Source organism: Budorcas taxicolor, chromosome 12 (genome assembly GCF_023091745.1).
Source record: "Budorcas taxicolor isolate Tak-1 chromosome 12, Takin1.1, whole genome shotgun sequence".
Classification (NCBI taxonomy): Eukaryota; Metazoa; Chordata; class Mammalia; order Artiodactyla; family Bovidae; genus Budorcas; species Budorcas taxicolor.
The window spans coordinates 34,395,407-34,421,704 of record NC_068921.1 but is presented as its reverse complement, the minus strand read 5'-3'; the positions used below and the strand labels follow the sequence as shown (position 1 = coordinate 34,421,704).

The following is a 26,298-nucleotide window of genomic DNA, read 5'->3' as shown; positions in this document are numbered from 1 at the left end:
TTTCAATCCACAGCAGCCACTGCTACAAACAGAGCAGCCCCAAGGGACCGATTCCAGCAGCAGGCGGGGTCTATGGGGAGCAGGTGAGTGGGAACCAAGTGGAGGCTGGTGGGAGAAGAGGATAGAGACCTGGGGATCTGGAAAGACGACTCTCAATGCAGTGTACACCCTACTGGATGAGAAGGGACATCCTAAAATCATGATTTTCTGGCCACTGAAAGACAAAGTGCTCATTGTTGTGGGCAGAATGAGTGATGTTACTGTGGCTTTACACCTTGAAACAAAACAGATCGCTGCTGGCAGATACCGTGCTAGTTGTTAGGTGGCTGAGAGCCCGTCAGCTCACTAGACATCTCGGAGGTATTCTCATGGGCGAACACGCAACTGGTGGCAGATGGAGCGGTGGGATGCTTGGTGGTGCCCCACTCTCAGGAGGAAGGCAGTCGGCTGCCCAGGATTCTGTTCAAACACTACAGGGGCTCGTTTACGTAGTTGGACGAGATTTACAGTGGAAATGCAGCCTCGTTGGATGGGGAACCAAGCCCTTGTCTGCATACACTCAGGAGAGACTTGGTGACTTCTGCTCGATTTTTTAAAATCAGTATTTGCAACCATGCAGGTTTTGATTGAAGTCAGAGATGGTAGTTGTTGTGTAGCTGTATTGGTGAGAATGTGAGCCTGCCACATTCCTCTGTAAATTCACACCGTCAACTTATTGTAAACACACACATCACCAACTTCCTGACCCTGAAGTGTCCCCAGGTAGAAGTGAAAGTGACACTCAGGTAAAAGGTCACACGTTAAGATGAAACATCCCTGACATGGGGGGACCTTCCCGTCAGTCAGTGTCTTTCTGGTTGTAAATGCTGTGCTGGCTGGGTGGTGGTCCAGCCTGCTTCCTCTTCCCTATCTCTCCTTCACCTCTCTTCTTCTCAGATAGGAGGGTCTCTCTTCCCACGCTGAGACCCATGGCTTTGAAGATGCACACTGAGCATCACCATCCACCCTCAGGAATGAATTAAGTCAAATTTCCTTGTCCACAAAGACAGTTATCACACATTCATGGAACTGGCCTTTTTTTCTGCTGTAATTTCACAGTGAGGCTGACCATATAAATATTGGTAGCAGAATCAGGCAAATATATACATGAAAAAGTAGTTTTCAGACAGTCATTTCTATTAATTACCTTCTATCAAACAGCCTTACAAATAGCTGAGAAAAGAACAGAAGCTAAAGGCAAAGGAGAAATGGAAAGATTTAGCCATTTGAATGCAGAGGTCCAAAGAATAGCAAGGAGAGAGAAAAAAGCCTTCCTCAGTGATCAATCCAAAGAAATAGAGGAAAACAATAGAATGGGAAAGACTAGAGATCTCTTCAAGAAAGTTAAAGATACTAAGGGAACATTTCAGGCAAAGATGGGTACAATAAAGGACAGAAAAGATATTAAGAAGAGGTGGCAAGAATACACAGAAGAACTGTACAAAAAAGATCTTCATGACCCAGGTAACCATGATGGTGTGATCACTCACCTAGAGCCAGGCATCCTGGAATGTGAAGTCAAGTGGGCTTTAGGAAGCATCACTATACAAACAAAGCTAGTGGAGGTGATGGAATTCTAGTTGAGCTATTTCAAATCCTAAAAGATGATGCTGCGAAAGTGCTGCACTCAATATGCCGGCAAATTTGGAAAACTCAGCAGTGGCCACAGGATTGGAAAAGGTCTGTTTTCATTCCAATTCCAAAGAAAGGCAATGCCAAAGAATGCTCAAACTACCATGTAATTGAACTCATCTCACATGCTAGCAAAAGAATGCTCAAAAATTTCCAAGCCAGGCTTTAATAGCATGTGAACCATGAACTTCCAAATGTTCAGCTGGATTTGCACAGGAACCAGAGATCAAATTGCCAATATCCACTGGATCATCAAAAAAAGCAAGAGAGTTCCAGAAGAACATCTACTTCTGCTTTAATGACTATGCCAAAGCCTTGGACTGTGTGCATAACAACAAACTGTGGGAAATTCTTAAAAAGAGATGGGAATACAAGACCACCTTACCTGCCTCCTGAGAAATCTGTATGCAGGTCAAGAAGCAACAGTTAGAACTGGACATGGAACAATAGACTAGTTCCAAATTTGGAAAGGAATACGTCAAGGCTGTATATTGTCACCCTGCTTATTTAACTTCTATGCAGAGTATATCATGGGAAATACTGGGCTGGATGAAGCACAAGCTGGAATCAAGATTGCCGGGAGAAATATCAATAACCTCAGATATGCAGATGACACTTATGGCATAAAGCAAAAAAGAACTAAAGAGCCTCGTGATGAAAGTGTAAGAGGAGAGTAAAAAAGTTGGCTTAAACCTCAACATTAAAAAAACTAAGATCATGACATCGGGTTCCATCACTTCATGGCAAATAGATGGGGAAACAATGGAAACAGTGAGAGACTTTATTTTCTTGGGCTCTAAAATCACTGCAGATGGTGACTGCAGCCATGAAATTAAAAGACGCTTGCTCCTTGAAAGAAAAGCTATGACCAACCTAGACAGCATATTCAAAAGCAGAGACATTACTTTGCCAACAAAGGTCCATCTAGTCAAAGCTATGGTTTTCCCAGTAGTCATGTGAGAGTTGGACTGTAAAGAAAACCGAGCACTGAAGAATTGATGCTTTTGAACTGTGGTGTTGGAGAAGATTCTTGAGAGTCCCTTGGACTGCAAGGAGATCAAACCAGTCAATCCTCAAGGAAATCAGTCCTGAATATTCATTGGAAGGACTGATACTTTGGCCACCTGATGTGAAGAACTAACTCATTGGAAAAGACCCTGATGCTGGGAAAGATTGAAGGTGGGAAGAGAAGGGGATGACAGAAGATGACATGGTTGGATGGCATCATCAACTCGAGCTCCAGGAGTTGGTGATGGACAGTGAGGCCTGGCATCCTGCAGTCCATGGGGTCGCAAAGAGTCAGATGCCACTGAGCAACTGAACTGAACTGACCTGGTCTTCTATCAATGCCCCCTTTTGTATGTAATTTAAATTTATGACACTATTTATGCTTAATGTCTATTTGTATTTATCTGTCACTAAGTTGGTAATGGGGCTTCCCTGGTAGCTAAGCTGGTACAGAATCCTCCTGCAATCCAGGAGACCCCAGTTCAATTCCTGGGTTGCGAAGATCCCCTGGAGAAGGGATAGACTACCCACTCCAGTATTCTTGGACTTCCCTGGTAGCTCAGTAGGTAAAGAATCTGCCTTCAAGGTGGGAGACCTGGGTTCAGTCTCTGGATTGGGAAGACCCCCTGGAGGAGGGCATGGCAACCCACTCCAGCATTCTTGCCTGGAAAATCCCCATGGACAGAGGAGCCTGGCGGGTTATAGTCAATAGGGTCACAAAGAGCCAGACATGACTGAAGTAACTTAGCATGCATGCATGCACATGTAGGTAATAAGTCCAAACCATGGTCTTTGTGTTCAAGAAGCTAAAAGAGAAAGAAGCATACTATTTTCATTTATTCACCCCAAAACCTGTACAAACACTATTTAATAAAAGCCTTTGAGAAAGACTTAGAAATCTTGGACAAACATCATAGTCAGTTGTGACTCTCGCCTGGAGTCTCATTTACTCAGAATTCCCCACCAGTGTCTTTAAGGAGCAGCGAGTACAGGTCCTATGGCTTGTCTGCCATGTCCCTCCTGCTCTGTATTCTCCAAGCTGTCTTTGTGCCTAACCATTAATATTCTTTTGTTTTGCCTGAAGTTTTTTCCTACAAGCTCTTCTTAGTAATAGCTTTACCATTTTGTTCACAATATTCCAAGGGGTTGACTTATTTTGCTCGTGGTTGCTTATTCTTATGCAACATTGCTTAATGTTACTTTGGGCAATCGTACGGTGGGAGGAACCCTTTGAGACACTTAGCTAAAAGTAGTGGCAGCTGTGTCTTTTGTAAGAAATGAACTTGAACTTCTGGGGAGAATTCTGTTGGTTTGTCTTCACTGTGCACTTTCCTGCCCTCCAGGACCCTGTGATGAGGACACAGGCTATCCCATCAGGGTGCTCAGCGGCCTGCCTGCTACAGAGGTGGTTTCGCTTGGTTTAAGAGACCATCCAGATTCCGCCATAACAGCAATTAGAATATAATGTCTGATTCTGAATAATAATAGGAGAAAGGATGGCTAACTCAGGAAGTTCACTGTGGGAGGTACCAAGATGACCCTCTGTGTGTGCATCACTTCCTTCAGGTCTCACAGACCTTTAGGTAGATACTTTTATTTCCTGGCTTTACTGATAAGGAAACTGAAGTCGTCATTTGCTGGTTGGTGACACAGCTGGTAAGTGGCTGAGCCAGGATTCAAACCCAGAGTGCTGACAGCAAAGCTCTTAACCAAGAGTGTGCAGCACTTCACAGTATATTTTAGAGCCAGGAAAAGAGGGAGGGAAAAAGGATAAAGACCCCAGATGTCCACGGGCCGCACTTGGGCCAGTGGAGGGAGCCTTCTGCCTGTGCTTTTTAAATTTGAGCTCTGGTCCTTCAGCAGCAAAGTGCTAACATTCGTCAGCCTACAGTGCTTCCAGTTCAAGCAACAGCCCCTGACAGGCTGCCCAGTAGAAAAAGCTGTACGTTTGCTATTTTAATTTTCACTCAGTAGAATCAGGTTCATGTAAACACAGCATGCATGAGCTCTCCACATACGGGCCGATTACCACGAGGCTCTGCTAGTTGCTTGTCATTCTGCATGTTAACTTATCCAAAGGGCCACTGCCACTGTCTTCTGCCCCGCCTTCAGGAGGTCTGCTCAAGTGTACCAGTCACTCAGTCGTGTCCAAAGCTTTTTTTGACCCTATGAACTGTAGTCCACCAGGCTCCTCTGTCCGTGAAATTCTCCAGTCAAGAATACTGGAGTGGGTTGCCATTCCCTTCTCCAGGGGATCTTCCCTACCCAGGGATTGAACCCAGGTCTCCCCCATTGCAGACAGATTCTTTGCCGTCTGAGTCACCAGGGAAGTCTCAGGAGACCTAATCATAAGCAATTGCTTTTCTGTGTAATCAAAATACTGATATTGCATTCTTATCTTTAATCCTTTGATTGGTAATAACATTCTGTTCCTTCCAAACTCTTAACAATCAATTACCTTATTTTGGCATTCGGTCCAATCACTTCATGGCAAATAGATGGGGAAACAGTAGAAACAGTGACAGACTGTTTTGGGGGGCTCCAAAATCAATGCAGATGGTGACTGCAGCCATGAAATTAAAAGATGCTTGCTCCTTGGAAGAAAAGTTATGACCAACCTAGACAGCATATTAAAAAGCAGAGACATTACTTTGCCAACAAAAGTCCATCTAGTCAAAGCTATGGTTTTTCCAGTAGTCGCGTATGTATGGATATGAGAGTTGGAGACTATAAACAAAACTGAGCACCAAAGAATTGATGCTTTTTGAACTGTGGTGTTGCAGAAGACTCTTGAGAGTCCCTTGGACTGCAAGAAGATCCAACCTGTCAATCCTCAAGGAAATCAGCCCTGAATATTCATTGGAAGGACTGATCCTGAAGCGGAAACTCCAATACTTTGGCCACCTGATGGGAAGAACTGACTCACTGGAAAAGACCCTGATGCTGGGAAAGATTGAAGGCAGGAGGAAAAGGGGATGACAGAGGATGAGATGGTTGGATGGCATCACCGACTTGATGGACATGAGTTTGAGTAAGCTGTGTGAGTTGGTGATGGACAGGGAAGCCTGGCATGCTGCAGTCCATGGGGTTGCAAAGAGTCAGACATGACTGAGTGATTGAACTGACTGACCACGGACTTTAGTTAAGATTTTCTAAGAGCAGAGATAAAGTTGGAGATAACTACTAATGGGCGTGTGGTTTAAAGAAGTTTCTCCTTTTCTAAACACATACCTCTTCTAGGGTAAGGAATTCAGGAAAAAATGTTTTCATAAAAGCTTTCCAGAAGGCAATAAAGGGCTTTGATTCATATCACTAGTGTTTTCATTGCAAGATTTGGACTTTCTGTCTTTAATTCAAAAGATAATAATGGAATAATTGGAACCATTTTGGAGTATTGGCTATAATCATATCTTTTTTAATGTCTCATAATACAGGGTAATATTTATTAATAATCTAAATTGCTTCCCATGTGGCACAGCGGTAGAGAACTTGCCTGCCAATATAGGAGACATGGGTTCAGTCCCTGGGTTGGGAAGATCCCCTGGAGAAGAAAATGGAAATCCACTCCAGTATTCTTGCCTGGGAAATCCCATGGACAGAGATGCCTAGCGGGCTAAAGTCCATGGGGTCAGAAAGAATAGGATATGATTAAGCCACATGAGGACTTGCACTTACAAAAGAAAGACGCTGTGTATAAGATTGTGAGAATAGACAGAAATGTGAAGGACATGTATGTTTTCAATTTAAGAGTGAATAGAATTATGTCCACCACCCTCCCCCTCTTCAGCTTCAAGAAGAACAGTTTGCATTTTTTCATGGTTTCCTCCCAACACGCATGGTAAAGGCTGAGAATAGCAATAGGGCAGCGGTGGGCAGGCAGCCCAGAGGGAAACAGAAACTGATGGAGGCAGAATGGCAGATGGAGTGAGGGCTCAGAGGTCCTCCATGGGGGTCTTCCGCTCTCAGTAACCTGGGGAACCACCATCCCATAGTCTCATAATCAGGGACCCATACTGACATCGTGAGGTACCCTGGGTTTCTTTGGTTCCATAGCCTTGCGGCTTTTGCGTAGTGCTTCATTTATCCTCGGTGATTCACCCAACTTGAGCAACTGGGAAGCAGAGACACAAAAGTTTACTTCTCAGAAGCCGGCTCTGCTTATAATAGAACTGTATTTATGAATCATCTGTATTAGTATTAAAAGAAAGCAGAGTGGAGGCCGCCTCGGGGTTCTGCCTTGATTCACTTGAGTTTAAATCATGAAAGGACTAGCAACTGGGGCAGTGCCCGAGAGGGAACTTGAAAGAAGGAATCAAGCTCAGAAGTTCTGTGTTTATAAACAGATGTTACAGCATTGCTCAACAAAGGAAAAATGTTTGCCTAGCTGTACTGTTTTTGGTATGCTCTCAAGTTCAAAAAGGAAAATAAATTAAAAAAAAAAAACAAAAAAAAACAAAAAAAAATAGTTTAGGGCATTAGCTTGGAAACTCAGCACTCAGAGCATGTTTGAAAATCAGCCTGACACAATGAACTTATGGCTTTACTTGCACACAACTGGCTGCCCCAGATAAAATTGTAAGAAGGTGGTCTGGCCAGACCTTACCAGGCTCAGATTCTGGTAAACAGAGACATCAAGTTGAATAGTTTGGGTGAAACCTCAAAAGTAAGGTCAGAATGATTCCTTTTTAAAAAAGAAAAAGATACAAATCCTCATATAATCCTTCTACCATTCATTTGAAAAATGAGGCTTTCTTAATTTAGATAACCTTGCTTCTGATGAACAAAATCTTGCTTATATCTTAATTACTGTTTTGTTGTAAACTCCCGTTGAGCTTTGCTCCTCTTATTTTACTTAGTGATATTGTATTTGAAAATCACATTTTAGTTTCATTTTAATCAGATGGTTTGTTTCTCTGATCTTCAGTTGTGTGAAAGTGTTAGTTGCTCAGTCATGTTGGACTCTTTGCGACCCCACAGACTGTAACCCACCAGGCTCATCTGTTCATGGGGATCCTCCAGGCAAGGATACCAAAGTGGTTGCCATTCCCTTCTCCAGGGGAAGTCCCAACCCAGGAATGGAACCCCATTCTCCCACACTGCAGGCAGATTCTTTACTGTCTGAGCCACCAGGGAAGCCCATATTTAAGGAACCATGGCCAAATCCAAGGTCACAAAGATTTTACCCTATGTTTTCTCATTTTTAAGGTAGAGTTTAGAATGTCCATACTGATTAAGGTACATTTAAGAGAAGAAGACTCTGGAGAGTCCCTTGGACTGCAAGGAGATCAAACCAGTCAATCCTAAAAGGAATCAACCCTGAACATTCATTGGAAGGACTGAGGTGCTGAAGCTGAGGTGCTAATACTTTGGCCACCGATGCAAAGAGCCAGCTTATCAGAAAAGACCTGATGCTGGGAAAGACTGAAGGCAAAAGGAGAAAGCCGGCAGAGGATGAGATGGTTGGATAGCATCACTGACTCAATGGGACATGAACTTGAGTCAACTCCAGGAGATAGTGGAGGACAAGGAAGCCTGGTGTGCTGCAGTCCATGGGGTTGCAGAGTCAGACACGACTTAGCAGCTGAAGAACAACAACAAGAGGAATCATATCTTACGTAATTCTGAAAGTTGCCTGTCTTCATCTTGTACATGCCACTCTAGCACATTTAATATTGGTATACATCATGCTCTTCAAGCCGGTCAAACTTGGGATCCCCAACATTTCTGTGTCAGTAATGTAAGGTGTGAAACTAGCAGATTCAGTAAAGACCTGCTTCATCCTCACCACACTGGGCGTCTAGATGCCTTTTGGGTTGGGTTTACAGGATGGGGAGTGACGATGATTCCTGGCCTGAGTCTTCTAACAGCAGAGGTGCAGAAGGGAGGAGAAGATCCCCAAGAGACCGGCTGTTGACTGCAGACCGCTGCCACTGGCCTCGGGGTGGTGGTGGAGGAACTGGGGGCAGCCGTGGTGTCCTGGGAGGAGGACCTGAGTGTTCTCAGAGTGGTCTGATTGGAACAAATCTGCCTGGGTGGGAGCAACACCTGCAGCAGCAGCCCAGTCCAAGCCTGCCCACCAACACTCTGCCCACACCTGCCCCAAAGGCACATGGCACATCTCGCTGGGTGTGCGGAGAACTGCTGGCTCAGGGCAGGCACTGGCAAGGATGCCTACTAGTGTGTTGAGTGCTTGTATTACAAAAGGACGTTGGGTTTTGTCAAGTGCTTTTTAAGCACTGTTGTTCCCCGGTGGGCCCATTGTTGTTTAGCCGCTCAGTCGTGTCCGACTCTTTGTGACACCATAGACTGTAGCCCGCCAGGCTCCTCTGTCCATGGGATTCTCCAGGCAAGAATCCTGGAGTGGGTTGCCAGTTCCTCCTCCAGGGGATCTCCTCGACCCAGGGATTGAGCCCAAGTCTTCTTGCACAGGTGGATTCTTTACCTTCTGAGCCAACAGGGAAGCCCCTTTCTAAGCGTAATTGAGGCGATTAATGTGGTTTTTTTGTCCCTTTCATTTTTTTCTTGTCATGGGTTACATTGATTTTGGTATGATACATCATCATTGCCTTCCTGGAATGAATCCCACTTGGCTGTGATGTATAATCCTTGAATATGCACTGACTTTTATAAGGTATGTTTTGTTAAGGGTTTTTAAATCTGTACTTGTCAGAAATCTTGATCTGTAGTTTTCTCCCCTTATAGTGCCTTTTTCTGGCTTTGGTATCAGGGTAATATAAGCCTCATAGAATGAGTTAGGATGGATTCTTTCCTCTTCATTTTTTGCAAGAGTTTGAGAAGGATTGGTGTTAATTTTTCTTTAAATATTTGGCAGAATTCACATGAAGGCATCTGGTTCTAGGCTTCCCTTTGTCAGGAGGTTTTTAATGACTGAGTCCATCTCTTTGTTGTGGTCTATTCTGATTTTCTATCTCTTCTGTGTCAGTTTCATTGGCTTGTGTATTTCTAAGAATGTCTTTTTTACCTAGTTATCCAGTTTGTGGTACCTTTGTTCATGGTGTTCTCTTACAACCTTTTCATTTCTGTAAAGTCCATAGCAATGTCTGCGCCTTCATTTCTGATTTTACTTACTTGAGTCTTCTCCCTTTTCTCCTTTGTCAATCTGAGTTTCGTCAATTTTGTTGATCTTTTCAAAGAACCAACTGTTGGTTTTATTGCTGCTCTCTGTTGTTTTTCTCTATTTATTTGTCTCTGTGCTAGTCTTTATCATTTCCTTCCATCTGCTTTTGGTTTAGTCTTTATCATTTCCTTCCATCCAGCTTTTGGTTTAGTTTACCCTTATTTTTCTAAAGTAATCCAGTTAAACATTAGGTTGTCAATTTTAGATCTTTTTTAGTATAGACATTTACTGCTATAAATTTCCCTCTAAACGCTGCTTTTGCTGTATCCCATAAGTTTTTTATATTTTGTTTTTTATTCTCATTCATTTCAAAGTGTTTTCTAATTTCCTTTGTGATTTCTTCTTTGACCCATTGGTTATATAAGAGTAGATTATTTATCTTCTGCGTATCTTTGAACTTCCCAGTTTTCCTTCTGTTACTGTTTCTTGTTTAATTCATTTGTGGTTGGAAAAGATACTTTGTATGATTTGAGTCTTTTTAAAGAAGAATATACATTCTGCAGTTGTTGAGTACTTCCTATTATTCTTAGAATAGAACGCAAGCTCCTCACTATGGTTTAAATTCCTACAAGTACCGATCCTGACTAGCTCCTCTGGCACTGTCTCCCTCCACTCTTCTCTTGGTTTGCTCAGGAATTGTTGTGTTTTTCTTCCCCCCTGATTTAGTAACGTGATGCTCTAGTGTAATAACATTAAGTATGTGAGCGACTGATTAACATAATGCCTTAGTGAAAGAACACTAATGTATACCTTTTGATAGCATGTGGAGCCATTGTGAGTATCTTTGTGAAACGTTTAAAAGTGTATGGAGAAAGACTGAACATGAATGTTCACAGCAACATTGTTCACAATAGCCAAAAGGTGGAGACAACTCAGATGTCCACCATCTGATGAGCAAATAAACAAAACATGGTCCACTCATCCAATGGAATGTTATTCAGTTATAAAAAGGAATGAAGTTCTGTTGCATGCTGACATAGATGACCTCGAAAACTTTCTGCTAAGTCAAAGAAGACAGGCACAGAAAGTCCTGTAATATTTTATGGTTCCTTTTGCAGGAAATATCCAGAATAGTCAAATTCAGACACAAAGCGAATTAGTGCTTGCCAGGATGTGGTGGTGGAGAAATAGGGGATGTGACGTGACTACTTCATGGGTTGGGGGTTCCCACTCTAGTGGTGGTGGTTATATAACATTGTGAATGTGCTCAGTGTCACTAAGGGTAAATTTTATGTTATCTATCAGTTCAGTCAGTTCAGTTGCTCAGTCGTGTCCGACTCTTTGCGACCCCATGAATCGCAGCACGCCAGGCCTCCCTGTCCATCACCAACTCCCGGAGTTTACTCAGACTCGTGTCCATCGAGTCAGTGATGCCATCCATCCATCTCATCCTCAGTCATCCCCTTCTCCTCCTGCCTCCAATCCCTCCCAGTATCAGAGTCTTGTCCAGTGAGTCAACTCTTCGCATGAGGTGGCCAAAGTACTGGAGTTTCAGCTTCAGCATCATTCCCTCCAAAGAAATCCCAGGGCTGATCTCCTTCAGAATGGACTGGTTAGATCTCCTTGCAGTCCAAGGGACTCTCAAGAGTCTTCTCCAACACCACAGTTCAAAAGCATCAATTCTGCGGTGCTCAGCTTTCTTCACAGTCCAACTCTCACATCCATACATGACCACTGGAAAAACCATAGCCTTGACTAGACGGACTGTTGTTGGCAAAGTAATGTCTCTGCTTTTGAATATGCTATCTAGGTTGATCATAACTTTTCTTCCAAGGAGTAAGCGTCTTTTAATTTCATGGCTGCAGTCACCATCTGCAGTGATTTTGGAGCCCCAAAATATAAAAGCCTGACACTGTTTCCACTGTTTTCCCATCTATTTGCCATGAAGTGATGGGACCAGATGCCATGATCTTCGTTTTCTGAATGTTGAGCTTTAAGCCGAGTTTTTCACTGTCCTCTTTCACTTTCACCAAGAGGCTTTTTAGTTCCTCTTCACTTTCTGCCATAAGGGTGGTGTCATCTGCATATCTGAGGTGATTGATATTTCTCCCAGCTTGTGCTTCTTCCAGCCCAGCGTTTCTCATGATGTACTCTGCATAGAAGTTAAATAAGCAGGGTGACAATATACAGCCTTGACATACTCTTTTTCCTATTTGGAACCAGTCTGTTGTTCCATGTCCAGTTCCAACTGTTGCTTCCTGACATGCATATAGGTTTCTCAAGAGGCAAGTCAGGTGGTCTGGTATTCCCATCTCTTTCAGAATTTTCCACAGTGTATTGTGATCCACAGTCAAAGGCTTTGGCCTAGTCAATAAAGCAGAAATAGATGGGTTTTTGGAACTCTCTTGCTTTTTTGATAATCCCACGGATGTTGGCAATTTGATCTCTGGTTCCTCTGCCTTTTCTAAAACCAGCTTGAACATCTGGAAGTTCACGTATTGCTGAAGCCTGGCTTGGATAAATTTGAGCATTACTTTACTAGCGTGTGAGATGAGTGCAATTGTACAAAAAAGATCTTCACGACCAAGATAATTACGATGGTGTGATCACTCACCTAGAGCCAGACATCCTGGAATGTGAAGTCAAGTGGGCCTTAGAAAACATCACTACGAACAAAGTTAGTGGAGGTGATGGAATTCCAGTTGAGCTGTTTCAAATTCTGAAAGATAATGCTGTGAAAGTGCTGCACTCAATATGCCAGCAAATTTGGAAAACTCAGCAGTGGCCACAGGACTGGAAAAGGTCAGTTTTCATTCCAATCCCAAAGAAAGGCAATGCCAAAGAATGCTCAAACTACTGCACAATTGCACTGATCTCACATGCTAGTAAAGTAATGTTATGTATATTTCACCACAATGAAAAAATCAATCCAGTTTAAAATCTTTTTTTTTCCTGTGCAAAAGAAAGCGCTCATTTTCAAATAATGTTTATTATCAGTATTGAAAAACAAACCACATTTTTAAAAGACCAAAGTTTAAAATGAAAAATAAGTAAAATAATTAAGACTCACTGTTTTACATGACATTACATCCAGTGTCAGAGAGCTTGGTATAAAATGGACTTTAAAAAGTCCAGCTATTTTGTTTATTGGCAGACTGTTCTGTGGTACATCTGGAATTCATATGTTGGGTGTTACAGTAGATATTTTTGTTTAACCAGTTTGGATGAACAAGATAAAGCTTACATTCCAGGCCTGTATCCTTGCCTCAGTTAAGATTGCAAAATGCCCTTTTTAAGTATATTTTTTAATTAAAGGACATAGCTAGAAATCAATCCATCACATTTTGGTCTTGTTACACAGTTATTCAACATGAGTTTTCTTGGTGGTGGTGATGATGAAAGAGCACAGAAAATAATGAATTGATTTGTTGTTTACTTGAAAAATATATGAAAGTCAAAGATAAATATGTTACTGAAAATTATTAGAGAATGTCTGTTTATCTTCCAGAACTAATTGTCACTTGAATTACTCATGACAAAACACGGCCATCAGCAAGTGGAAATGCTCACGTGTCCGATTATGGTGGAGCTTCCATGTCACGTAGCATGCAACCTGATGTTTTATTTTCTTCTGTGAACTCTCTGATGAAAACACCAGGTGTTAGTGAAATCTTAAACATGGAAGCCCAGACAGAAAGCATAATTAGTTCATATATGACAGTTCATAGCCTTCCATAGTCTGTTTAATACTCATCTAGTTATACTATATAGACCTTAACAAGAATGTTTAAAAAATAAATTTAAAGAGTCATATGTTATTTTTCACTGTGATAAAACCCAATAGCCTCTTTAGTCTTGGGGGTAAGAGAGATTGGACTTGTGAAGCTCTGTTTGTGTTTTAAATTAGGTCAAGTTGCATTATATATGTTAGCTAATTAACTAGAATTTACTGGTCTGTACAAAATCTGAGTAATAGCCCTTCACACTCTTGTTTTGTTTTGTTTTCTCTAAACAATACTGTTGGAATGTTGGGAGGAATATAGCATAATTTTTTTTTAAGAACATATATTTTAGAGTTGGACAGATCAGGCCTCAATCTTGATTCAACCACCTGATGGTTGTTTAAGTGAAAACCCGTTTCTAGATTTGTAGAGACATCTTCATCTGTAAGACCCTTGCTGTGGAGGATTGTCATGACATTTTGAAGGTGGGCAACATGGGGCCAGTGCTCTGTAGGTATCCGTTGTATGGTCTCTGTGATAATGTTGATGGTAATTTGGATGACTTTCTACCAAAAATATTCAAGGTCTCCTGTTGTTAGCAGATCTCTAAATGATCTCATCATTTTTTCTGTCCCCCCTGTGTGGTTTTAGGGAGTGCTCAGATTGTTTAGTCGTGTCTGACTCTTTGGGCTTCCCAGGTGGCGCCAGTGGTAAGAAACCTGCCGCCAATGCAGGAGACGTTAGAGATGAGGGTTCGATCCCTGGGTTGGGAAAATCCCCTGGAGGAGGGCACGGCAACCCACTCCAGTATTCTTGCCTGGAGAATCCCGTGGACAGAGGAGCCTGGCTGACTTTTCTGGCTTCTTTGGTTAATTCACAATGGACATGAGTTTGAGCAAACTCCAGGAGACAGTGGAGGACTGGGAGGCCCGGTGCACTGCAGTCCATGGGGTCAGAGTCGGACACGACTTAGTGACTGAACAACAACTGGACAGGTGGTGCCCCAGAGAGAATCTGAAGGCTAGGGTCTAGTTCTCAAGCTGTTTCATTCTGATGACAGATTGGCCAAAGCCTAGTGTTGACTGGAGCTTAGTTACTTGATGGAAAATTTAAGCTACAGGGCCCAGTCTCACTCTGAAGTACACCATTTTCTCACAAACATGAATCAACCCCACGGTTTGGTTGCAATAAGCAATACTCAAGTTTCCCAAGTTGCTTACCATTCATTGTAGCCCATACTTTTACTTGCGTTAGACATAAATTCCTATTCATGTGTTTATTTGTCACTGTTTACACAGCTGTGTTTGTTTATGTTCATACATCCTCTCGTATGAGGATATATCCATCCCGCTTATAGAGGCTGTTTCGGATTTAGGTTTCATCTCTATCAGGTCCGAGGTATGATCTTTGTAACTTGCTGTGTGGTGAACATCTGATGCGTGCTGTTTGATTATGACATTATGTCTGCATAACTAGAAGCAATATTTTTATGAGTATTAAACATGTTTACCAACAAATATCCTGTAAAAGGTATGATTGGATTATAATTCTTATTCATCCAGGTCCGAGCCATATGGTATTTGTGCCTTTCCCAGGAACAATGAGAAACGTGTATCAGGGTGGCCCAGAGTCATGCAGCCCAGATACACCAGGACTCAACATCCCCAGTGACCGTTCTTGTTCTTGTTCGGCTGTCGTGTTTTTATGGTTCAGTAACTCGACCCTGATGTTTCTCTGTGGCTCTGGCCTTGGGGGTCGTGGCCAGAGGAAACCTGGCCACAGTGGAGACTTTAGGGGTTAGGATGGGGTGCTTCTGTGTGGCCAGGGACAGGGCGAAAGCCCCAGGTGTTCCAGGTGGGCTTTAGTGCCTCGCAGCTCAGATGCTGGTAGCAGCCCGGTGTCTCTAGAGCTGCCGAGTCCATCACGGTCAGCGGCAGTCGTGCGGGTGAACGGGCCCTCAAAACGGGCTCCGTCCAGACGGAGATGTGTTGCCAGTGTGAGGTCTTGGTGGTGTTAAGTTTTTTTTCCTGCAAACTGTAGGTGTTGTTCAGTACTGTAGCAGCAACAGTGTTAAAATAAAGTAATAATAAGAATGTTCACTGTCTCAGAACGTGGGGGCCCACGGTGAGGTTGTAAATAATCCAGTTCCTTGTTTGCCCCAAAAGTTGCCTTCCAGAGCACACCTCAGTTCAGCCTGCTTAAAACTGATTCCAATTTGCAGAATATTAAGTGCTTGCCCTGTGCCCTACGCTGCTGGGTGCCGGGGAGACAGAACACGGTGACAGACCCCCATCTGGCAGACGGTCTGGTCCGGTGGGCCTGAGGACGTGTGTGTCGGGGTGGTACGTGGTTGCTGCTGTGGAAGCAAAGGAGAGCTGCAGGTGGAAGTGCGATATTCCAGCCATGTCCCGGGTGGAGGGAGTGTGTGAGCCGCCTCGCACACCTTCCCTCCTCACCCCGATGTTGCACAAAGGCCTCTGCAGGGGACCCCGTGTGCAGTGTGCGCGTCCAAGTCTCCTGGGTGGTGGTGATGTGAGAATTCTGTCCCCGTGGTTTTCAGGTACCAGCAAGGTCAACCTGGTGAGGATCCCGTCCACAGCCTCCAGCCCGCGGGACACGGCCCTGGCGGCCGTCATCTGCAGCGCCCTGGCCACCGTGCTGCTGGCCCTGCTCGTCCTCTGCGTCATCTACTGTAAGCGGCAGTTCGTGGAGAAGAAGCCGAGCTGTAAGTCCTGAGCGCTTGCTGTGTCTTGGTATCCTGCCCAAGGGTGTTGATCATCATCACTGTCCTCTGAGTGTCCAGGGAGGACCTGAGAGGAGCGTCTGGCTGCGGCCACGGGGACAGAGAACATGTGCAACTAAGCCTCCCAGGGGAGGCGCCGAGGGTGCGACCAAGGGGTGGCATCACTTCACCGGGGCCTGAGGAGGCAGGGCCGCCCCTACCCTCCACAGAAACACAGTTCGTTCTAAGTTCTGGCAACACAAGGGCCCCCCATTTCGAGCTTTCTTGACCGATTGTTTTGTTTCTCTGCCTTTTTGTAAGAAGAAGTATTTTTAAATGTGAACCGCAGCTGTCCTTTCCTCCCAAACTGCAGAAGCTGGGGTGGTTCTGGTCGCGCTGTGGTGTTCCCAGGCTTCCCCTGGGGAACTTGTCTCGCTGACCGAGTTCTCGGCCTCCACAGGGTCCCTGAGGGCCCAGGACCTGCGGTGCAACGGCTCTGAGCTGTCCTGTTTCGACAGACCCCGGCTCGGCGCCCCTGCACCCCGCGCCTGCTGTCAGTGCCTGCGGGACTCCGCCCAGGCCTGCGGTAAGTTCAGAGCTTGGGGTCCACTAGGAACGCAGGCCCCGAGGCTGCAAAGAGCGCTCCTGCTCTGTTTCCCAGTTAAAGCTAATTGAGTTCAATCATTCTCCCTCGTCCCCAGAGGTTTGGGGTGTTGTGCGTCTTTTAAGTATTAACATCAAATAGAAAAGAAGCATCTCATTAAAATTCTAGGATTTCTCAGTAACTTTTAAAACAAGTTCACCTTCATTTTGGTGTCAATTGATTTAAAGTAATGTGAACCTTTTGTAGAGTAGGGTTGTCTTGTCTCCTTTCTTGTCTGGTGGGTTCAAAGTGAAGCTGCACATGGCTGTCTTAGTGTCTTTCTGGGTTTCTTTTTCTTTTAACTAGTTTATTTATTTATTTTTGGCTGTGCTGGGTCTTGGTTGCTGCGTGGGCTTTTCCCTGGTTGTGGCAAGCGAGGGTTACTCTCTCTTTGTGGTGTGCAGGCTTCTCATTGCAATGGCTTCCTCTTGTTATGAAGCAACGACACTAGGGCTCATGGGCTTCAGAAGTTGGGGCCCCCAGGCTCTAGAGCACAAGCTTAGTAGTTGGGGCGCACGGGCTTAGTTGCTCTGTGGCATGTGGGATCTTCCCAGACCAGGGATCAAACCCATCTCTCCTGCATTGACAGGCAATTCTTTACCACTGACCCACCAGGGAAGCCCTGGATGTCTTACAGAAGAGGGAGGAGGGAGACCTGTGACAGGGTTTTCCACAAACCAGTGTTGCGTCTGGGATAATTGACAGAGATGGAAGTTCAGGGAAGTCCAGGCAGACCCCGGAGAAACTGGGGTTCGGTTCCAGACCATTGCAATAAAAAGAATATTGCAATAAAGTGAGTCACGGGACATTCTGGGTTCCCCGGTGCATATAACATTATCTTTATGCTATACTGTAGTATATTAAGTGTGCAATAGCATCGTGTCCTAAAAAATAACATATAAACCTTAATTTAAAAATAATTTATTGCTGAAAAATGCTAACCATCATCTGAGCCTTCAGTGAGTCATACTACAATAGTCACATCAAGGTCCCCTGAGCACAGACCATCATAACAAATATAATAATAATGAAAAAGATCAAAATACTGTGAGAATTACCAAAATGGGACACAGAAACACAGAGTGAGCAGACGCTGGAGGAAAAATAGTGCCCCTAGATTGTGAGACACGGGGCTGCCAATGACCTGCACTTCGGGAAAAAGCAGTAATTGCCAGGCACGATACAGCCAGGTCTGCCTGTAATTCAGGTGGACTAAGGTTTCTAACATGGGCAAAGGTCAGCAAAGGAATACTAACTTACGCTTAACTTCTTGCCCCACCCCCACAACCTCACCTCCGCTGCAGGGCATAATCAGGGTGGCCGCAGCCCTTCCAGAAGCCTGCCCTCTGCCTGCTCCATCCTCACCTGTGTGTCCCCCGCGCCTGTGGACACAGCACCTAGCAGTGTGTCATCTCCTGTAACCATCCATGAGGTTCAGTGTTTCCCAATTCGGTGGCTGGCCCTCTCAGAACTGTCCAATCTTTCATTTCAAGACATCGAAGCATTCAGCTTTTCAGTCTAACATTTGATATGGGAAATAAGGCATTTTTAAGCACAGTTCTATCTCCACTGACCATTACTATCTGCATTTATTAGTTGACTTCCTAGGTAAGCAAAAACTTCCCTTCTTCCCCCTTTATTCTTTCCTTTAATTACTGTGGACGCAGTGTCCCTGATAAAGGGGTGACGGTCCTTTTTGATCATTATTTATTTTGAGGCTCAGATTTTCCCAGGTTTGGCAAGAGGGAGTCCCTTCACCCTGCTCAGGCGTCATTTGGACATAGCTTTATTATCCTTTTAGCTTCTCTCCTATTTTCTGGCTCAGAAAGAAGTTCCAGGCTCATCTTGCATTTTCCAGCTGGAGCGCTAGAACCAGCCATTTCTACAGGGAATGGCGGTGCCTTTCTTTGAATAAATTTGAAATGTCCCACAGTGAGGGTGGCTTGCTGAAATGATTGGTGGTGGATCCAGGTGCGTCCCCACGATCATGGCCTCATGAGACCAGGGCTGCTTCCGGATAGAACCAGCTGCAGGCCAGGCGGCCAGCCCTCTCAGCATGGCTTGTTGCTGCATCTCAGTGGCTAGCTTTCATTTTTAAAAGGGAAATGGTTTCGTCATCTTCCTTTCCTTTTGATAAAAGAAAATAATTCATCATGGAATCTTTGGATGTGTGTACGTTTGTGTATTAATATGTGATTTCCTCAAACCTTTCTCTGTATATTTAATATGTATGTGTCTGCATTTGTCAGTATGCTTTGCAGTGTATAGAGTTGGGAAAGATTTATTTTTCAATTTCTGATCTAGTCTCTCTATTTTTAAAGTTTGTCTTCAATGAACGTGTATTGTCTTCATAACCAAAACTAGTAGACATACTGCTTCAGTGACCAGAGTAGTTAGTGAAGCTGTATGCACGTAGTCATTTCTTAAGCTACGTTCCTAGCAGTGAAAAACAAAGTGTGAATACGTGTTGAGTTAAAGGCTGTGGACATTCGCGTTCTGCCCAGCATCGCCCTGCCTGCTCGCAGAAACACTGTCCTTCCTGCCCTCGTCAGCCATGTATGAAAGACTCATTTCATTTCCCCCCTCTTCGTGCCTTTTCAGTATTATTTTCATTGCAGTGAAATTGATGTCACATTAAGTTTACCGTTTTAACCATTTCCCAGGGAACAGTTCGGGGACATTAAGCACGTTCACCACCACCATCCCCAGAACGCTGTCCTGACCCCACACAGGAAACCCCGATCTTCCTACCTCCAGCCCCTGGGGACCACCCTCCGGCTGTCCATCTCCAGGTCCTTCATAGCAGTGGTTCATCATTTTTTTTAAGAGAAAAGAGAAAAAAATTAAACCTCATGGCCCATCCCCCTCAGAAATCACCCAAAGGGGAACAGCTAAATGTCCAGGTGCAGTGCTGAAGCAAGGTGACAAGCCCTCCGACTCTCCTAGGGCCTGTCCACCTCGTCCCATCACGCTGCTGCGGTGGGGCCTGCGGCATTGGCCAGGACGCTCCTGGTTGTCGGGGGCACTGCAAGGCCGCCCTTCAGGACAGGTAAGTGGGTGGGTCTTTCTAAAATATTTCTTCATTTAATTGCTTGGCAGCACTGGGTCTTAATTGCAGCACATGGGATCTGATTCCCTGGTCAGGGATCAAACCCAGGCCCTCGGCATTGGGAGCTCGGAGCTCTAGCCAGTAGACCACCAGGGAAGTCCCAAAGTCGTGTTTTTAATCAATATAATTTCATACTCCCTTGTGCAAATATACATCCTACTTATTTTCATTTCATGTAAAACTATGGGAACATCACTTTCTTAGTAGTATTAATGACATTCTAGACATTTAAGAGAGTGGGAACTTTGGAAAGAATGAAGTCTCTCAGGGTTACTTAGAGCCAACGCAACATTCTTTATACTGTATGTCCTGCTAATTTTATTTTTGTCTTATATTCATGATTTGTAACACTTTTGTCATCTCTAAGTAATTTTTAGTATGCCACATACCCAGAGAATTTCAGAATAGTAGTCAAACTCAGTGAAGACCTAGGACACTCCATATTTCAGACATTGGATTAAGTATAAATATAAGGAAATGGCAACCCTCTCCAGTATTCTTGCCTGGAGAATTCCATAGACAGCAGATCCTGGTAGGCTGCACTCCTCAGGGTCACAAAGAATTGGACATGACTGAGCGATCAACACATGTTGATTAGAAGAAGTAGGTATAGAAATTCAATTTTATAGTAAATGGAGTAATTTAACTTATTGTACTGAAGCAAGTTTATAAAAAAGGAAGCACGAGAATTCTGACTTAATAAAATGTTGTTTATTTCACGTTGTTGTTCAGTCGCTCAGTCGTGTCTGACTCTTTGAGACCCCATGGACTACAGCACGCCAGGCTTCCCTGTCCTTCACCATCTCCTGGAGTTTACTCAAACTCACGTCCATTGAGTTGGTGATGCCATCCAACCATCTCATCCTCTGTTGTCCCCTTTTCCTCTTGCCCCCAGTTTTTCCCAGCATCAGGGTCTTTTCCAATGAGTTTCTTTCACCTAGAAAACTTGAAAGCATAGCTGGAGTGTTGCTTTATAGGAGGTTTTTCTCCCGATAGAGTACTTATACGATTTCTAACATGTGTCCAGAAACACAGGTCCAGCGGGGGAGGCCATACCCACTTTCTTCGGGTCCCTGTCAAGGTCCCTCTGTGGTGAGTTCTCAGACGCCTGGCCTCTGATGCAGAATCCCAGTGGTGGTGACGACGTCTCCTCCTGCGACTCCTGCCCTGAGCTCCCTGGAGAAGACACTCACTCTCTCGACCCAGAGAGCACAAGCTTGGCTTCCCTGGACTCAGACAGCCATCAGGGTCTGGTTGGTGGAGCGGGGCCAGTTCTAGGTCATCCGGAAACCTTTACAGACACTACTGATTTGTCGAGACTCAGCGACATGCTGCCGGAGCTTGTGCGGGCTCGGGTCGTGCTCACTGCTGGAAACCAGCTGGATCAGGGGCGAGGAGATGCCCCACACCTGACCACACAGCCACCCGCCCAGGTGAGGCCCCCCCCCCTCAATGGTGAATCTCGGGATGGGTGCAGTACTGACTCAGGAATGCCCAGAGAGAACCAAGCTCTGACCCCAGAAAATGTGGGGGACCCTGGGGAGAAGGTCTTTACATCCTTCATACATTCTTGTGTGTTATAGGAAAGTATGTTTACATTAAATTTCAGGAGTTGCTTTTTTTTTTTTTGTACTAACAACCCCACCCCTTTGAAAATAATTTATTTCTATGTTATTTTCAATGAAACTTTAAATTCCTACCCAGACACTCATTTATATTTTAACCTCTATTTACTCTTTTCCCCCAGCTTTATGGAGATAGAATTGACATATAACATTGTATAAGTTAAAAGTGTGCAGTGTGCTGATTTGATTTATTGCCAAGTACATCCTGGCATGTCCCAGTTGGCTGTTCATGTGCTAAAGAATCCACCAATCAGTGCAGGAGACGTGGGTTTGATCCCTGAGTTAGAAAGATCCCCTGGGAGAGGAAATGGCAACCCATTCCAGTATTCTTGCCTGGAGAATCACATGGACAGAGGAGCCTGGACAGCCACAGCCCACAGAGTCAATAAGAGTTGGACACAACTAAGTAAGCAAGAAATTAAAAATATATATATATATATCAGATTTCTAACCTGTGATGCATTTGTTCCCCAAAATGTATTTTTACGAAGTAGTCTTCTTGTGGATGGTTTAAGCCCCCCAGAGTCTGACAGTGATAGTTATGGTGGTGGTGGTATAGTCGCTCAGTCGTGTCTGACTCTTGCAACCCCATGGACTGTAGTTCGCCAGGCTCCTCTGTCCATGGGATTCTCCAGGCAAGAATCCTGGAGTGGGTGCTGTCTCTTTCTCCATGTAGTTATGGTTCAGGATAAAGCAGGTAGGAGTGAGCAGCTTCCTTAGTCTGTGTGACTCAAATTTAGCCAAATTTTCCCTCAACACACCTCTCCAGAAGGGAAGAGGACTAAGATGTTGAGACATCACTTGCAAAGACGTTTGGGGAATGAAATAGCTTGTTCGATTATAGGAAAAGCTTTTGTGGGTGGTGTTTTTTAACAAACATTTTAAATGTCAGCCTGAAATGTCAGAGGAATGGTAGAAAAGACATGAGATGACCTGGGTTCTAGTTACTCAATCTATTAAATCCTCCTTTTTTTCTCTCTCTCTCTATTGGCCAACTAAGTATAATTTGCCTTCCATAGTAGCATTTACATGGTTGGTATTATCGTATCAGTTGACCAACTTATTTGACAAAACTATCTTATTATTGAGAGAACCTCAGAAATTTCTATTTCGAGATAATCTGCTTAGACTTGTGAAAAAAAAATTTACTGTAGATGTGTCTGATATGTCATCAACACCAAATTAGTAGTAAGTTGATGAAAAGTGACTGCAGAAATGAGGGTTTCACGCACGTATGATAATATGCAGTGGCCAGACCTCAGCCCCTCCCAAAGTCAGGTCACTGCCCTTTTGTGACAGGGTCACACCTAAAGGCTGCTCCCTGCCAATGATGTTTGCCCTGTGACATGTATGAGTGTTCCAGGGAGGTCATTTATGAGAGAGGTCTCCTTCCCAAACTCTTTCTAAGCTTTCTCCAATAGCATCACAGAAGGTTTAAATTCAAAGACCAAGAATGGCACTAATCATTAACCATCTTTGTTCTTTCAAAGAATAAAGAATCCTAAAATCTTTGCCCATAGTTGCTTTAAAGAAGTGTGACACAGAACCAGGCTTGAAACGTTTGACAGGTTGAAAATCGGCAGAACTGTCCATTGATATACTTTCTTGGGGTTCATTTTCATCTAAGGGCTGTTTGCCCAGATGGAGTGAGTGGGTTGTTAGGAAGTCTTTATTTTTATTCCCAGAGTACGTGGGTGCCTGATATTAGGATGCCGTAACAGGATCTTCCTGTTCATGCGTCATTAAATTCACGTGCACCGTTAGGAAAAGTGAAGCACCGCCCACCTTCACAGTCACAGTGTAGGGCCCCAGTTCCTAAGGTGCTGTGTTCAGAGCACTCCTTGTGTCACCATTTCAGGGGGACGAAAGGACTTGCTTCTTTCTTCAGTGAAGTGTCCAGCAGAGCCTGCGTGTGGACTCGCTGCCGTCTGGACTTCTCATGGCTTCTGGGGAAAAAAGTGAATCTGAACTGACCTGATGTCATATAAAGCTTCTGAGCCAGGCCCACCATGAGCCGAAACCTCGAGGAATGGAGCCTCCAAGCTTTGCATCTTTTCCGCACAAGGAGTGTCTGAGCGGGAGGCCAACTTCAGAGACGCAGTGGGCCGGGTTTGCGGCCTCCGAGCTTCGGGGTATAATGAGAAGCAGAAACAGTCATGCTTCTTTTCATGGTGGATGTGGTGGTTTGACGAGACTGAAGGCCCAGAGTATAACTTTTCATTCACACTCTCTGGAAATAATTTCGCATCTCCTACTAAAAGTCAATGTCAGATCGGTTACCTAGTTTTTACGTAGGATGGGTTCACAGGTAAGTGTTTCTATGTACTGGAGGTTACCTTTTCATCATCTGAATAATCAGCGTGGGAGGTTAGAATGGACCTCCCACGGCCTGCCTGAGTCTTGGCTCATCAGATGGTGGCCTGAGAATCAGAAGAGATCAAGTCTTACAGAATCGACACTTCTCCATCAGCCACTGTCTCATCAACCCCAGCTGAGTTAATGACAGGAGGGGCCTGAGTTAGCGAACGTGGTTGGGAAAGGGCTACCCAACCCCTCCCCCGAGTTAAAAGCTCCTTAATCCTCATCCTAGATTAGCAGATTTCCTCGAAAATCCACTGATATGGAAGCATTTGTTACTTCTGTCCCTGGGACTAAGCTCAAAAGATCCAGATTTTCTCTTCTATAGAAAAGCGGTATTTATAATAATCTTTTGTTTGCATCGTGTTTTATAATAAAGGCTCTAGAAATGCCAGCACATGGTGTGTCCATGCTCCTGAAACACGATGCCAGGTGAGTAGTCTTAGCAGACGACTCTGCGTATTAGGACCAGGAGAATAAGCACAGCGAGGTGGACAGATTGTAACCGCCGTCGTGTCGTCTGATCAGCACGTTACAGAGCTCCCTCCAATCTCCTAAGCTGGGTCAGCACAGCAGTTTCCACTGCAGCCCAGTGACGCTGGATTGAAGAGTCCAGTGCTTCTACGAAGGCGATCCACCCCCGCCACCTTGGTGTTGACGTACGAGAATTTGCTCTACAGCTAAGACAGAAACCCAGCTCAGTCGTGAACCAGGGGACGGCTCCTTAGCTCTTCATCTCTGCACGCTGGAGAGGATTTATTTGAGCAGGATTTCTTTCTTTTCCTACCACGTTCATAATCAGTCCTGGCTGTTGCCTTTTAAGTGATGTCTATTAGCTTTGTTCCATTTGCCCTTAAAAAAGACATAAATCTTCAAACATCCATGCGTTAGAGAATGCTCACATATTTTGTTTCCGAGTTTCCGTCTACCTGGCGCCCAGCCAGAGTTAACTGACTTCGTTTTTCTCTTCCTTTTTTTTTTTGTCTAAACCAATGATTCTTAAGCTCTGGGCATGCACCAGCTCTTCTGAGATGTGCCTGTAGGAAACTCATGCAAAGTACTTAGAATCTGAGCACAAGAGGGCCAGGAAAATGCAGATTTCGGCTTAAGTCACATGTGCTGTAGTCTGCAATCCAATCACTTTTGTTACAACAGGGTAGGCCAGGGCTGCGTTCCTTTTTTCTAACCAGAGTATATCTTCCATGTGTAGAGCCCTCAATAATGTCAAAGGCAAACACTTGGAGGAGAAAGCTAAGATTGATGGAAAAGAGGCTCTGGCTCCAAATCTGGAAACATCACTTTTGAAAAATAGAGATATTGTTGTTGTTGTTTAGTTGCTAAGTCGTGTCTGACTCCTTGTGACCCCATGGACTATAGTCGACCAGACTTCTCTATCCATGGGGATTCTCCAGGCAAGAATACTGGAGTGGGTTGCTATTTCCTGCTCCAGGGGATCTTCCCAGCCCAAGGATTGAACCTGCGTCTTCTGCATTGGTAGGCAGATTCTTTACGGCTAAGCCACCAGGGAAGCCCAGTAGAGAAAATTAGGGTTACAAATGGATTTTATTTGATACAACATTTGAAAAAATCCTGGGTTATTTTAATCAAGATGAAGACATTGTCCTACCACGTACTGTGGGAACAGACAATGATGTTATAGCCTGTGCTCTTTGTAAACACTGGAAAGGACAGTCCAGCTGGCATCTCACATCATTGGAATATTGGCAGCACTCAGATAAAACCAGCTGCCGGCATGCCAGGAAATCAGCATCAGGTGATAACAGGACTGGGCGTGCGAATCCTCGCTACTTTCTGCACCACAGAAACTCACCAACAAGGATGAGATGAGGATTGGACAGCAACCACAGAAAGGCATGGATTTTCTGATTTTGTGTATATGGAATATATTTTTCCAATATTGATTTTTCTACTTTAGATAAAGTGTTCATGTTGCTGTTACCTAGGTCAAGCACTGTTGTCTGTGCTAATAAAAAAAAAAGAAAAAAAAATAGAAAAGGAAAAAATCCCATCATTGCTTTAAGGCAGTTGGCTTGCATCCATTTAGACCTCATCTTGACTATTTTGCATACTGGAATTTATGAATTTGTAAATGTTGGTTTTCTTACACAACTAGTTTTGTAAGACCATTTTTTTATTTGTGAATAAAATTGTTACCTTGTATTCCTGTCGACACATTGGGTGAGAAAATGATGGATGGTGTGAATGCAGCTGTGTTTCCCCTCCTGCTCCCCATGGAGGGTCTCACTAAGATCGTGTCCTCCCCACGACCCCTCTCTGGACCTCTGACCTCTGAGGACTTAGAATCCTCCCCAGGGTGACCTGGTTACATCTCTCAGGCATG

At 44.3% G+C, this 26,298-nt stretch overlaps 1 protein-coding gene across 1 annotated transcript in view; it reads left to right on the top strand.

Moving 5' to 3' along the window:
• The window catches only part of TNFRSF19 (TNF receptor superfamily member 19), a 96,092-nt gene extending 70,074 nt beyond the window's left edge, over window positions 1-26,018 (top strand). The window contains exons 6-10 of the mRNA XM_052650090.1: window positions 16,040-16,204; window positions 16,662-16,787; window positions 19,791-19,893; window positions 20,981-21,386; window positions 23,437-26,018. Coding sequence (XP_052506050.1) covers window positions 16,040-16,204; window positions 16,662-16,787; window positions 19,791-19,893; window positions 20,981-21,386; window positions 23,437-23,469 — 833 coding nt within the window. The 3' untranslated portion in view covers window positions 23,470-26,018. The remainder of the gene's footprint in view (window positions 1-16,039; window positions 16,205-16,661; window positions 16,788-19,790; window positions 19,894-20,980; window positions 21,387-23,436) is intronic.
• The last annotated feature ends 280 nt before the right edge of the window (window positions 26,019-26,298 follow it).